Below are 15088 nucleotides of genomic sequence, written 5' to 3'. Positions count from 1 at the left end.
CCTCTGCTCTGCCCTGGGGAGACCACACCTGGAATCTTGTGTCCAGCTGTGGCCCCTCAGTTCCAGCAGGACAGGGAACTGCTGCAGAGAGTCCAGCGCAGCCACCAAGATGCTGCAGGGAGTGGAGCATCTCCCGTGTGAGGAAAGGCTGAGGGAGCTGGGGCTCTGGAGCTGGACAAGAGGACACTGAGGGGGGACTCATTCCTGGGGATCAATATGGAAAGGGGCAGTGTCAGGAGGATGGAGCCAGGCTCTGCTGGTGACAACCGGTGACAGGACAAGGGGCAATGGGTGCAAACTGGAACACAGGAGGTTCCACTTAAACATGAGAAGAAACTTTTTGGGGATGAGGGTGTCAGAGCCTGGCCCAGGCTGCCCAGGGGGTTGTGGAGTCTCCTTCTGTGCTGCAGTGTGACCAGCAAGTGAGGTGCTGCCCTGGGCGATGGGCCTCCCGCTCCTGCCCTCAGCTCTTTGAGGCATGGAATGAGCTTTCATAGCATCATAGAAGAGTTTGGGTTGAAGGACCTTCCTAGCTCCCCCAGTGGCCACCCCGCCATGACAGGGACATCTGCACCAGCTCAGGGTGCTCAGAGCCCCGTCCAGCCTGGCCTGGGATGTCTCCAGGGATGGTTCAGCCACCACCTCTCTGGGTACCTGGGCCAGGCTCTCACCACCCTCACTGTAAAAGATCTCCTTATGTCCAGACCTGAAGCTCCGTGGAGACCTTAGTGTGGTCTTTCTGTACTTAAAATGGCCCATAAGAAAGATGGGAACAGACTTTGGAGCAGGGCCTTTTGCGCTAGGACAAGGGGTGATGGTTTAAACTAATGGAGCGGACATTCAGGCTGGACATGAGGAAGGAATTGTTGGCCCTGAGGGTGGTGAGAGCCTGGCCCAGGTACCCAGAGAGGTGGGGTGGTTTTCCTGCTCCTCCTGTAGCTGCATGTTAGCTAATTTGCACCCAGTGTGTTCTGCACAGGTTGGTTGTTTCCCCCGTCCTGTCACTCTGTGGTTAGTGTTGTGCTTCTCAAGACACAGCTGTACATTCATTTTGAATTAGACAGCTCTAGGAGACAAAAAACCCACATAGAAATAATGGTCCATAAAGCCATGAAATGAAGGTGGGGTTTGCATGTGAATGTTAAACACAAGTCCTGGGCTGCCACGTCTCTCTTTTTAATCCTTAATATTTTTATGGAAGAGAAGGACTTGCCAGAAATATCTTCCCTACATAAGAGGACTTGTGCGAAACATCATGTGCTTTCAAATAAGGCATAAAATGTACTTGCCGATCAATTTTCTGTCCTCATTAAGTCTCTCAGAGGTGAGTTCAAGGGAAGAAATAAAGATGGGAAGAGCTTGGAGATGAAGTCTTTTTATTTACAGTGATTAAAAAAGAATAACTCAAGAATACTGAAAAAGGCTGAAACTCAGTGGCTGGAGTAGTAGAGGACAGACTCAGTTATCTTCATGTGCAGCTGCGCTACCACGTGGATTATTTTCACTTTGCTATCAGATATTTAATGTGTGTGGGTAGCCTGTTTTTCTCTTTTTGTTTATTCTAAATAGTTCATGTGTGTAATGCAGTATAAGATGTAGTTCCCAGTTGTTAGAACAGAGATTGATAGAGCAAACAAACACCCATCGGTGTTTGTACACTCTACAGATTTAATGCCAAATACAGACGAATGATAGAAAGTTTATTCCTGTAATAAAGTAAAAGGGAAGAAAACGCAACCAAACTCATACCTTGAATCTGGAATTACAGTTTAACAAAATCATTTGTTATCCTGTGATGTAGTCCTTGTGAGAAAGAGAAATACATGAATCTCCAAACTGCATAGAAGAGGGAGGGTGAGGGAAAGCACTCAAATAATTCTTCTGGTTTTCCACAAAGATGCACTGTTTGCTATTTTATTCTTCCCTAGCAATGTTAAATTTAAGGATACAACCTTTGGAAGAACAGTTGTTATAGCATCAGCAGTTTCTTATGTTTGCTGGTGTTTCAGAAAACATGTAAGATGATGATAATTGTTCCCCCCGGTTTATTTGTGGCGATGTTTTATCTTTGTCGGTCCACATCAGGGAGGTGAGGGGCAATTGGGTTGAAACTGAGGAGTTAGCAGGTTGGCCTGTGGGTTGTTTGCATGCAACTTATACATCGGGAAGCGCACACCAGGAGCCATTTGCATTGCGAAGACAACCACTGGTTGAACACATTCATTTTTCCATATGCCACATTGTGAATATGCACCGAGTAACACTAACTGCTGCTTTTTGATTACAATAATGTCTTGATGGTTGTTGGAGCTCGAGAACTCAGTGATTTTAAACAGTGGTTAAAATTGCAGGTAGCTGAAGCTGTTTAATGTATGGATTGTGATCTGGCTCTCCGCAGTCTTTATCTTCCCACCCAGTTTTACCCATTGCAGTGAGGCCGATAAAGGGCTGGTGTTGTGCATTGTGTGCTTTATGTCCTGGCCCCGAAGACACTGCCTTCCTCCTTCTATTTCGAGAGATCATTAGGGCTGATGAGATTAGAGGTTTACATCTTTAGGTCCAAGTCATTATTCCTAAATTGAATCAATGTATTTGAAAATGTTTCCTCTAATAAAACTGTAATGACTTTATGTGATTTGTCATGCTTATCAAAACCATGGTTTTAACGTTTTCATGTTTAGAAGCAGTGAGCTTCTGGAGAGGAGTATACATTAGTACATCATTGCTGGGCCAATTTCCTGCCTCTCTGTGTCTCTGCCCAGTAAATCAGAATAACCCAGGCAGTGTAATGACGGTGACATGCAGCCAGCGAGGCACTGGAGTCAGCCCTTCGCAAACCGCTTAAAGCTCTGGGAGAGGTCCCTTGCGCCAGCAGCATCGCTTCTCTGCCGCCGCCGTCATCATTCAGCTCCCTGCTTTGCCTCCTTGGGAGACAGACTATTAGCGGGCTGATGATAAAGGAGAAAATAACCATCTGTAATGCGAGGTTTGACTGGAGCAATGGCTTCTGCGTTGCAAGGGGAATATGAGATAAATAGCCCCCCACAGCGGGAACTGAATCACTAAGACACGGCGAGAGCAGAGCTGGGTGTTTAAATACAATAAATCCAAATCCCTGCTTTTCAGGAACGTTCCTGCAATGGGTTAGGACTACAATCTAACTCAAATTACCTAATTCAAACTAGATAGTAGCCCCATGTTTGAACACGCTGCTGTTTCACGTGCTGCTCGCCTTCTGCGGAGGGAGTTTGGGGTCTTGCAGGTGATGGACTGATGCGAGGAGGAAGAATTTGGCTGTGAGCAGCGTGCAGGTGACAACACCAGGAGAGGTTGTTGTCTGCGTTGTGGCAGCAGCGCGGCGGCTGGCGGTACGTCAGCGTCGCTGGCAAATCGCGGTAGGCAGATGGCGGGTCTCGCACCGAAAGGGAGGATGTGTAAACGCCCAAAGATAGGCTTTAACAGCCTTTTTTCAAAGCCAGGAGTTTGTCACTGTACGAGCTCTCAGTCTAAACATCCCTGCGAGATTTCGAGCCTGAAGTCTACTCGTGGTTTATTAAATAGTTCTGGCAAGTGAAGCAGGTGCTGTGAATCACTGCGGGGTGTCTGGGGCACGTGCTGTCTGTTGAGCTCTGGCCCCCCAAATGTGCCTCCGATTGCCGGCCCCACATGAGCAGCAGAACCGAGGTCAAAGTTTGAACCGTAAACTAGGAGATCAGGGCTGATGGTTTAAACTAAAGGAGGGAGATTCAGGCTGGACATGAAGAAGAAATTGACCTCTGGTCTCTTTTTTTCTGGCTGTTCTGTTTTAGCAGCAAGACTCAGTTAAGGAGAAGAGTATTTCCTGTCCAGCGCAAATTGCCGTGTGCAAATATGTAATGAAATTCAGCTCCGTGGAGCTGGCACATCCTGTACAAAGAGCAGCACTGGAGCTGCCCATTAGCAATACCATTTTCTTTTTTCAGCCTTTTTGATACTGCAGAGACATCATTTTCCCTTCCCAGCGCCTGGTAGATGCGTTGATCCCTCAGCAGTGGGGAAAGGTTGATAAGTGCAGTCACTGAGAACACAGAGACAGAAAATCAGGCTGAAACCATGAGCAGCTTGAGCAGCAGACCCTCATCAAACCAGCAGAAACCCAAAGCTTGCTGTTCACTGTTGCAATATGCAATGTTTTATTGTCTCTTTCGTTTAATTTGTAGGCAGTTAAGTTAAGCCATGAAATGGGCTTTATTAGTGGAGTCAGAGAAGGTGTTTGTGCAGCATCAGTAGGGCCTGGCTGTATGTGATGATGGGCTTATCCAAACCAGTGTGAACTCAGATATTCAGGCTCAAGTTGGTGGCCACGAACAAAGTTCTTAACTCTGCCTCCTTTGCACCAAACAGAACAACCTCTGGAAGCATCTCCATCAGCTTGGGAGAAAAGAAAGAGCTGCTTTGTGCCGCTGGAGATTGCACGGGCTGTTGATATAAATACCTGCGAGCTGGATGGTAATCATGGGGCTAAAAGGGCCGTAGCCCAGGTGGAGCTCAAGGCTGCGGGTTTGCCCAGTTCTGCGTGATGAGTGACATTGGATTTTCCCGAGTCACACATTAGTCACTCGCCACACTGATACGCCGCACTGAGGAGCGATTTGCTTTTACATTCCCCCGCTGTTTCATTTATAGACTTTAGCTGGGTAGTCCCTGATCCTGCAGGAGTGCAAGAGGTGTTTCTAGAAAGAAAATACAGGTCCAGGACTTGATTCGGTGGCGCTCGGTCCCTGATGCTGGCTGAGCAGAGAATGCCTTGAAACTCTTGCTCTGAGGTGTTCCCTCTTTTATTAATTTACATCAGTGGGGAGATAAATCTGTTCAGCAGCATCTGTGCATCACCACTGACATTTTAATTTTCGGTTAAAAGATTTTAATTAAAATCTGACATCATTCGCTGTGACAAATGAGAGCGAATTGAAACTATACACGCAGACTGAACTAATATCAGTTTATGTATTGGTTTCAAGAAGAGCTCTATCTGATTAATCCAAGCGGTAGCAATGGAAGGGGCTCCGGTTGCTCCGTTTGTATAATTCTGCCATTATTCTAGCAAAGTAATTGTGCTGGTTTTCCCAGTTTCTCTCTGCTGGAGTTCTGGATCACCCCGGCAAAACACAATTGCTCTCTTGGCTTCAAGGAGCTATTTGTGTGGGAGATGTTTGCTCTTGGAATGGCTCAGAATGTGCTTTTTGATATTTTTACAGGTTTCTCTCGGAAGGGAGGTGGTGAAACAGCTCATGGCCCCATCTCGGGTGTGTGTCTAACCATGCCAATGCAGCTTTATTCTCCATCCCCTGCATTATTCGCAAACGGAGTATAAATACATCTAGGACGTGTATTTAAAATACCTTTATTTGCCAGACTTTGTCTCTCTGCACAGGCTTAAATAGGAAAACAAGGGGAGATTCTTCCAGGCCTGTAGCATAAACACCTGCATCTCATAAGAGACATTGTCCTTCGCTGAAAATTCTGGTTGAACTATGGGCAGTGTGTCATTTTCTCAGTGAGGTTGTGCCTATGGACTGCTTGTCAACTTGGGTTTGCTTTTATTCTGGGCCAGCTCTGCACAAAACTCTGCCAAAATAGGCTTCTTTTCATGTCATCACTGTTTAAAGTGTATAAAATGGAAAGGGTGGAGGTAATGGGCACTTCTGTGGATCTTCTCTGGCGCTGCATGAACAAGAACCCTCAAACACAAAAAGGAAAAGCAATAACACTGAAGCTTTTAGGTAAGAAACCCACATTTGGTATTATCCCAACTGTTTATTACATTGTGCTTAATTATTGGGGAGCTCGTGGTCGAAGGGTCGTAGTTGAGGTGAAGAGGTTTCAAATCTGTTTCTCTTACCTGCCCTTTGTGGTCAGAAATGAAAAGGGTTGTGTTTTGGATATATAGTCTGCTTGTCCTGAAGATATCCCAAGCAGTCTGCTGGAAAAAAACATTCAGGAATGGTGTGAAGAAATGTGGTAAAGATTGTGGCACATCACCATAGCAAGACGGTGATTCTGTAAATAAATGGGATGCTTATGATGCCGCAGGTTGCTGTGAAGGCTTCTCAAAGCTCTTGTAACCTCCATCGGTCACTCGTGGGTTTGATGAGTTGCGCAAACATCCAGCATCAGCACCGGGAAAAATTTGGAATACACCTATTTATTAGATTCACATAATGTGATTTAATGAGGCTGCCACAGCTGTGTCGAATATTTCTTTCCTTTGTATTATTGGGGAAATCTGTGTTTTGCTTTTAAAGGAGCCGTTTAATTTGTTCTCCTGTCGCCAAGTAGACCATTGATATCCTTGTTTCACTTTATGTTGGTTTTAGCCCCGTCAGCTCTGCTGTCGCTGTGGTGGAATATTTCATGGTTTGATGCAGTCTGCTCTTATATCAGCAGCATCATTTATACCTATAACCCGGCTTTTCAGCCTAAGGATATTGAATATATTATATACACTTTATCAGAATTTTTAAAAAAATACTCCCATTAAACCAGGCTCATTACTGTGATTTATTGATTTTCATAACCTCATTGCAAAATCTAAGGATTCGGCTTGATCTGAATCAGCATAAGTGTGATTAACGAAGAAATCATTTAAGTTGATTAAAAAGGGCTTAAAATAATGTGATTAGGCTGTGGAGATTTGGGTGGCTTATTGGATTACACGTTTTATTCCTGGAGGATTGTTGTAAGATTCAGAATGAAATTAAATTGGCCACAGTACTTTGGGCCCTGAGTGGCTGGTGATACCAGAGCCGTGATACTACAGCATCTTTTTTCCTGTGGGTTTGTTTGGTTTTTGGTTGGTTGGTTGGGTTGGTTTTTGTTTCAGATATGGAGAGGATGTATCCCCCGATGGTACCGATCTTTATATAATCATCTATAATCTATGACAATGTCAGTCTACATCTTGAGTGGCTACGGTGTCCATAAGGAAACGTAATTTAAAGGATTTTTTTAAAATACATTGATTCACTATTTAATTAAACTACTCAACTGAAACCATTACATTCTGAATAAAAGTGCCCAGATATGCCTTTATTAGGACATAAGAATTGTCCCTTGAAGTTATTCCATATATTAATTTGGGCTCCTGCGGTTGCTCCGACCAGACCGCGTGTGTATAGAACAGAAAGAATCCAGAATCTCTTTCTTGAGTGTGTTTTCCAAAATCTTCCCGATTCTTGTGGCTCTTGTGAACTCCCTCCAGTTTTCAAGGTATTTTCTAAGCCAAGGGTATCACTAATATAAAGATATTAAAACTTTTTGATTTTGAGTAGATATTATGCTTATACAACCCAGTATACCGTTGCGATCTTTGTGTTCTACTCTGTGCTGATCATCTGTGATGACAAAGTTGGGGTTGGTTCCTCAGTCAGAGTCTTATAAATAAGGCCTGCCCTTGTGTTTCATGTCCTTTTGACTTTTGGTCACTGACCCATAGTATTTGTTATCACTATTCACATCTTGGCTTTATATCATCTCCAGTCTCCATGTATATTGATCTTATGCATTCTTCCAGGTCACTCTAAAAATGCTAAATAGCATTGGGCTGCAAACAGATCCCAGCAAGATCCCATTTGAAGCAGATCCACTCAATGAGCATTTCGCATTTACTGTTGCATTCGAGACACGTGATTTATCTTGTGTTTGATCCATTTAATGTCTTCTGAGTTTGTTTTTATTGTTGTATCATCTTCTTAATCAACCTGTAATTCAGTACCAAGTCAAACGCATTGCAGAAACCACAATATATTAGCGTCTAAGTGTATTATGTATTACAGAGTCTAAATATATTACAACTTTATTATGTGTATCAACCAAACTTTTAATCTTATAAAAGAAGGAATATCAGCTTAGTCTGGCAAGCTCTGTTTTCCGTAATGTTGGAAACAGTTAATGCTAATCATCTTTTTATTCCTTCTTAATCAAATTGTTTTTTCAGCTTTCGCATTTTTTTCCCATTTCCTGTCGCAGCCCTGGCCCCTACATTGACTTTCTCTGTTCTCTCACTTTATATAAACCTTCTCTGCTCCGGCTTACTTCAGTATAGAAAAATTACACCATTATTTGTCAACTTGCCGCACGGTGCTTTGAGTGCCACAAGTGACTCGCTGACTTCATTTAATGTGTAAAGGTACGTTTTGGCAAAGCAGTGGATGTGGTCTATCTCGACTTGAGTAAGGCATTTGACACAGTCTCCACAGCATCCTCACAGCTGAACTGAGGGAGCGCGGCTGGATGAGCGGGGAGTGAGGTGACTGTGAACTGGCTGAAGGGAAGAAGCCAGAGAGTCGTGGTCAATGGGCAGAGTCCAGTTGAGGCCTGTATCCAGTGCAGTGCCTCAGGGGCAGTGCTGGGGCCGGTGTTATTCAATATATTCATCAATGACTTGGACGAGGGAACAGAGTGACTGTCAGCAAGTTTGCTGGTGACACCAAGCTGGAGCAGTGGCTGACACTGGAAGCTGTGCTGCCATCAGAGACCTGGACAGGCTGGAGAGCTGGGCGGGGAGAAATTGAATGAAATAGAACAAGGGCAAGTGTAGAGTCTTGAATCTGGGCAGGAACAACCCCAGGTTCAGTGTAAGTTGGGGAATGAGCTATTAGAGAGCAGCGTAGGGAAAAGGGACCTGGGGGTCCTGGGGACAGCAGGGTGACCATGAGCCAGCACTGGGCCCTTGTGGCCAGGAAGCCAATGGGACCTGGGGTGGGTTAGAAGGGGGTGGTCAGTAGGTCAGAGAGGTTCTCCTGCCCCTCTGCTCTGCCCTGGGGAGACCACACCTGGAATCTTGTGTCCAGTTGTGGCCCCTCAGTTCCAGCAGGACAGGGAACTGCTGCAGAGAGTCCAGCGCAGCCACCAAGATGCTGGAGGGAGTGGAGCATCTCCCGTGTGAGGAAAGGCTGAGGGAGCTGGGGCTCTGGAGCTGGACAAGAGGACACTGAGGGGGGACTCATTCCTGGGATCAATATGGAAAGGGGCAGTGTCAGGAGGATGGAGCCAGGCTGTGCTGGTGACAACCAGGGACAGGACAAGGGGCAATGGGTGCAAACTGGAGCACAGGAGGTTCCACTTAAAGATGAGAAGAAACTTGTTGGGGTGAGGGTGTCAGAGCCTGGCCCAGGCTGCCCAGGGGGTTGTGGAGTCTCCTTCTGTGCAGACATTCCAACCCGCCTGGACACCTTCCTGTGTAACCTCATCTGGGTGTTCCTGCTCCATGGGGGGATTGCACTGGATGAGCTTTCCAGGGCCCTTCCAACCCCTCACATTCTGGGATTCTGTGATTTTCCCAGCACGAGCTTCCAGATTGTCAAGGACAGGGATACCTTACCCGACAGAGCTCATTATTTTCTCCTGGAAAAAGAAACAAACAAACAAACCAGGTAATGGTTTGGCCAATGAAGTGGCTCACGCGGAGTTTCCAGAGCAGATGGCTTTCAGGATGCCCCGCTGATCGATTAGTGAGGACAGACTGAGCTGTGTGGTATTGATTTCTTAGCACCAGGTTCATGGGAAATGGCAAAGATCAGGATAAAGCTCTTTTAGCAAGGGTGAAAACGTGAGTCGGTTTGTGGGGAAGCAGCTCTTAGCTCTCACATCATTAGAACTTCACCTCCTTTCACAGAAACCGTGCTGCTCTTTAAGGGCTCCCGCTGTTTGGGTAAGTGATGCTTTCTGCCCTCCTCATCCTCCTGAGCAGAATCCTGGGAGAATGTCGATGCTTTAAAGGCCCTTCAGGTAACTTAATTGCAGACAAATAATAATCCACGAGCTTGACCTCTGTGTGCAGGGCTGCTCTACAGCTCTTACAACCACCCTGCTTCTTAACTTCAGATCAGCGATTTATGTCCTAGACTTTTGACAAAGGGGGTGGGATGAGGTGGAGAGCATGTTTATTCCTATTTTTCTTTTAGTCCCACGTATTTATTTCTGTTAGCTCTTTGATTTAAACAGCAGAAGATGGAGTAGTCAAAGGTCAGAGTGGATGGGGTGGAGTTTTCCCACAGCTGCCGATGACTTATTGGTCCCACTGTTTCCAAACTCAGTCCCTCTGAGTCCCTCCTTTAGAAACCTTTAGAAAACAGGCTCTTCAGGCTGAGAAAGCAGCCCTTGAGCTTCCAGGAGCACATTTGAAGCTTTCGCAATAAATACCTCCTTGGTAATTGTGAATGAAAGCTGTCTCATTACACCTAAATTGGCAGCTCTCGGCTTGGAAAGGCTGAGCGCGTTCCCGTGCCGCAGAGACCGCGAGGGGGGCAGCCGATGCACTAATAGCTCAGCTATAATAGCAATTGCGGTTTTGCGGGGTGTGTATTGCACGGCAGCTTGGGGAGGTTGTTAATATCAGTTAAAATAATCCTATCAATGTCAATAATACTCGAATCTCGTTAATTTTAGGCTATCAGTCCATGAATTAGACTTGGATTTGATTCAGTTGATTGAAAGACATGGGAAAGTCTTGCCCAGAGATAAAGAGCTGCTGTTGTATGTATTGTGATGCTCCCTACGCAACAGTACGAAACCAGGAGCAGCCATCTAAATGAAAGCAGGGGAAGAGGACACAGAGGATTCCCTCCAAATCCTCGAGAGATTAAGGCTGAATGTTAAAAAGCAACTTCTGTGGATTCTCCATGAGGCCAATTAGGTTTCTGAAAAAACCCTGATTAATTCCGTGGCCTATTTTCATCAAAAAGCACAGGTATCCCGGTACTAAAAATAAATGGCTTTTATTTAATCAGTAACATAACAATTGCCACCTCTCCAGACCTTTCCTCTCCTTGTGACTCCTCTTCTGCTCCACATCCAGGCACCAAAACTCCCTTCAACAGCAGAAGGCAGAGAACTGGAAAAGTGTTGCTGGTGCCCAGGGAAAAAGCCACTTTAACAATTGTTTGACTATTAATTACAGCTCTGAATGATGTTTTTAAAATCTTTTTGGTAGCTGTTGGATGGTTTATACATCAGTGGAGTAGATGCAAATCATGCAGAGAAAGAAATTATTTGCAGTTTGTAATTATTGTGAAATGTTTTGAGTCGCTAATACGTGGGGAAATAATATTTCAGTGTGGTTGCTGCACTAAAATTGCAGAAAGCTTCCCAAACAAAACTGTTTGGTGACACAACCAGGTACCAACTCGTCCCAACCGTCACTGAGATCCAGAAGGCAGTTTAGTAGACGCGAATGTCACTCGTGAAAACTTGGTGTCTCCAACGCTGCAAACAACCAAGGCGCTGTGTATATTTTATAGCTCAGTAAGGAACTCAATTGTGGAAAGGGATAAGATGCTGTGTTTTGAGGTTCAGAAGAATATGGATTATCTTTACATAAACGTATCTTCTCTATTATTTATGCATTTGTGGAATGGCTGAAGAACACTTACTCATTTTTATTAATTATTCCACAGGATCCTTCAAACCAAAAGTGTGGAAGAAAGAAAACAGTGTCGTTCAGCAGCATGCCGTCAGAGAAGAAGATCAGCAGCGCCAGCGACTGTATCAGCTTTATGCAGGCTGGGTGCGAACTCAAGAAAGTTCGTCCAAATTCCCGGATTTATAACCGTTTTTTCACTCTGGATCCTGACCTGCAAGCTCTTCGTTGGGAGCCTTCCAAGAAGGACCTCGAGAAAGCCAAGCTTGATATTTCTGCTATAAAAGAAATCAGACTAGGGAAGAACACAGAAACGTTCAGGAATAATGGACTTGCAGACCAGATTTCTGAGGACTGTGCACTGTCCATAATCCACGGGGAGAACTACGAGTCGCTGGACTTGGTGGCTAATTCAGCTGATGTGGCCAATATTTGGGTATCAGGATTAAGGTACCTGGTTTCTCGTAGCAAACAGCCCTTGGATTTGATGGAAAGCAGCCATAATACCCCACGGTTTGCCTGGCTGAAAACTGTATTTGAAGCAGCAGATGTTGACGGTAATGGCATCGTGTTAGAAGACACATCTGTGGAGCTAATAAAGAAACTTAACCCCACCTTAAAGGAATCAAAGATTAGATTAAAATTTAAGGAAATCCAGAAGAGCAAAGAGAAACTGACAACGCGAGTAACGGAGGAGGAATTTTGTGAAGCATTCTGCGAACTTTGCACAAGACCCGAAGTTTATTTCTTGCTCGTGCAGATCTCTAAAAACAAAGAGTATCTAGATGCCAATGACCTCATGCTGTTTTTAGAGGCTGAGCAAGGAGTGACCCACATAACGGAAGAAATGTGTCTAGATATTATACGTAGGTATGAGCTTTCTCAAGAAGGGCGTTTGAAAGGTTTTCTTGCGATTGACGGATTTACTCAATACTTGTTGTCCCCAGAATGTGACATTTTTGACCCGGAGCACAAAAAAATTGTCCAAGACATGACACAGCCTTTGTCACATTACTACATCAATGCATCCCACAACACATATCTCATAGAAGACCAGCTCAGAGGACCAGCTGACATCAATGGTTATGTCAGAGCTTTAAAGATGAGTTGTCGGAGTATTGAGCTAGACGTCTGCGACGGCCCGGATAATGAACCCATTATTTGTAACCGTAACAACATGACATCGCCGCTTGCCTTTCGAAATGTTATTGAGGTAATAAATAAATTGGCTTTCTTTGCTTCAGAATACCCCCTTATTCTCTGCTTGGGGAACCACTGCTCGGTACAACAGCAGAAGGTCATGGTACAACACATGAAAAGGATCTTTGGAAACAAACTCTACACAGAGGCACCTTTATCCTCAGAAGCCTACCTCCCATCACCCGAGAAACTGAAAATGAAGATCATTGTGAAGGGGAAGAAGCTGCCCTGCGACCAGGATATATTAGAAGGAGAAGTCACAGACGAAGACGAAGAGGCTGAAATATCGCGGAGACTCTCAGAGGACTTCTCAAGAGAACCGAAGCTGATCTGGCTCTGCAGGGAATTGTCCGACTTGGTGTCCCTGTGCAAATCTGTCCGATACAGAGACTTCAAGACGTCCACGAAAGCTCAGAATTATTGGGAAATGTGCTCCTTCAGTGAGGCGGAAGCCAGTCGGATTGCAAATGAAAACCCTGAAGATTTCGTCAACTACAACAAAAAGTTTCTGTCCAGGGTGTACCCAAGCGCTATGAGGATAGACTCCAGTAACTTAAATCCTCAAGATTTTTGGAACTGTGGTTGCCAGATAGTGGCAATGAACTACCAGACCCCGGGCCCCATGATGGACCTACACACCGGCTGGTTTCTGCAGAACGGGGGATGTGGGTATGTCCTCAGGCCTTCGGTGATGCGTGACGAAGTGTCCTACTTCAGCGCTAACACCAAGGGCATTGTTCCGGGGGTCTCTCCCCAAGTCCTACATGTCAAAATAATTAGCGGACAGAACTTCCCAAAGCCCAAGGGTGCATGTGCAAAAGGGGATGTCATAGACCCCTATGTCTGCATAGAAATACACGGGATTCCTGCAGACTGCACCGAACAAAGAACTAAAACTGTTCAGCAAAACAGTGATAACCCCATTTTTGATGAAAGCTTTGAGTTCCAGATCAATCTGCCGGAGCTGGCCATGATCCGTTTTGTGGTGTTGGATGATGACTACATTGGGGATGAGTTCATAGGGCAGTACACCATCCCGCTGGAGTGCTTGCAGCCCGGATACAGGCACATACCGCTGCGGTCTTTTGTCGGCGACATCATGGAACACGTTACCCTCTTTGTTCACATCGCAATAACCAACCGGAGTGGAGGTGGGAAGGCCCAGAAGCGCAGCCTCTCGGTGCGGATAGGAAAGAAAGCACGGGAGTACACCATGCTGAGGAACACCGGCCTCAAGACCATCGATGATATCTTCAAGCTGGCAGTGCATCCGCTACGAGAGGCCACGGACCTGAGGGAAAATGTGCAGGTATGACACTTGGGTTGTGCGCGTTGGTGGAAGCAAAGGTCTTGGGTGAGCTTGGTAGGGTGGTCTTGCTGGAAGCTGGTGAAGCTTCAGACCCACAGCTGTTGTCAACCTTTAACCTGACTTCAGAAGGCTGATGATTACAGGTGTTAGCCAACAAGCAGAAATGTTTTAAAACTCAATATGAGGGTGGTGAGAGCCTGGCCCAGGTTGGCCAGAGAGGTGGTGGATGAACCATCCCTGGAGACATCCCAGGCCAGGCTGGACGGGGCTCTGAGCACCCTGAGCTGGTGAAGATGTCCCTGCTCATGGCAGGGGGGGCACCGGGTGGGCTGGGAAGGGCCCTTCAACACAAATCATTCTATATTTTTATGCCCTCTCTAAAGACGTTTTTCTGGTTGTATTTGTCTGAGAAAGCAGAAGTGAGGGTCCCCAGGCTTCAGGTCTCAAAGACTTCATTTGCCCTCTGGTCCTGGAAAACATCAGCAAGCTTTTGTTTTGCTAACTGAGTAAGGCTTATACCCTTGATTTTCCCTGTCTGGGTGAGCAGAGGAACCAGTCGGTGGATGTGTCATTGAAGTCCTGTCCACCCCAGAGAAACACTGCGCACGTTTCCCAGGGCGTGTGTTGCCACTGTTTGCCCAAGGGCCGCACGTGTTCGACCTGTGCACCCAGAACCACTTGGATTGCGGTTTTGTCCCTGCTCAATGTCAAGGCCCAGGAGCACATCCTGTCACAGCCGCTCGGTGCTGGGCAGGAGATGAAGAACCAGAACCAGCCCGCCCATTGCAGCTCCGTCCAGAGCTCCAGGCGCTGCCTAGAAACAAAACTGAGTAGCAATAAACAACGACTTCTCTTGAATAAATAGCTGAAATCACCCCTAACTATCTCCTTGGTAAAGATACGGAAACAATTCGTTTTTCTTTCTCAAAAACAAGAGAAAAATGCGTAGCACTTCATTGACCCCGCTCTTCTGGACAGAGTCTAAAACAAATTAAATGTTGGCAGCTGGAAAAGTTTACAAAGTGACATAAGTTTTAAATCACTCCCAAAGGAATAGTCTAAGCATGTTTTTAAGAATGGGAAACTCTTCCCAGCATTTCCTTTCCTGCTGGTTGGAACTGCTGACTCCACCTTCTGTCTAGGTCAGGGTTATGTATTGAACTATACGAAATAGTCCGAAT

At 45.7% G+C, this 15088-nt stretch overlaps 1 protein-coding gene across 1 annotated transcript in view; it reads left to right on the top strand.

Annotated features, from left to right (window-relative positions):
• The window catches only part of PLCL1 (phospholipase C like 1 (inactive)), a gene marked incomplete at both ends in the record, with an annotated part of 105480 nt that overhangs the window by 67580 nt on the left and 22812 nt on the right, over positions 1–15088 (top strand). The window contains one exon of the mRNA XM_080346298.1: positions 11436–13907. Coding sequence (XP_080202424.1) covers positions 11436–13907 — 2472 coding nt within the window. The remainder of the gene's footprint in view (positions 1–11435; positions 13908–15088) is intronic.

This window comes from Nesoenas mayeri, assembly GCF_963082525.1.
Source record: "Nesoenas mayeri genome assembly, chromosome: 6".
In the NCBI taxonomy this organism is placed as follows: domain Eukaryota; kingdom Metazoa; phylum Chordata; class Aves; order Columbiformes; family Columbidae; genus Nesoenas; species Nesoenas mayeri.
Note: the sequence above shows the minus strand (reverse complement) of the source record. Positions and strands in the feature narration are given on the sequence as shown.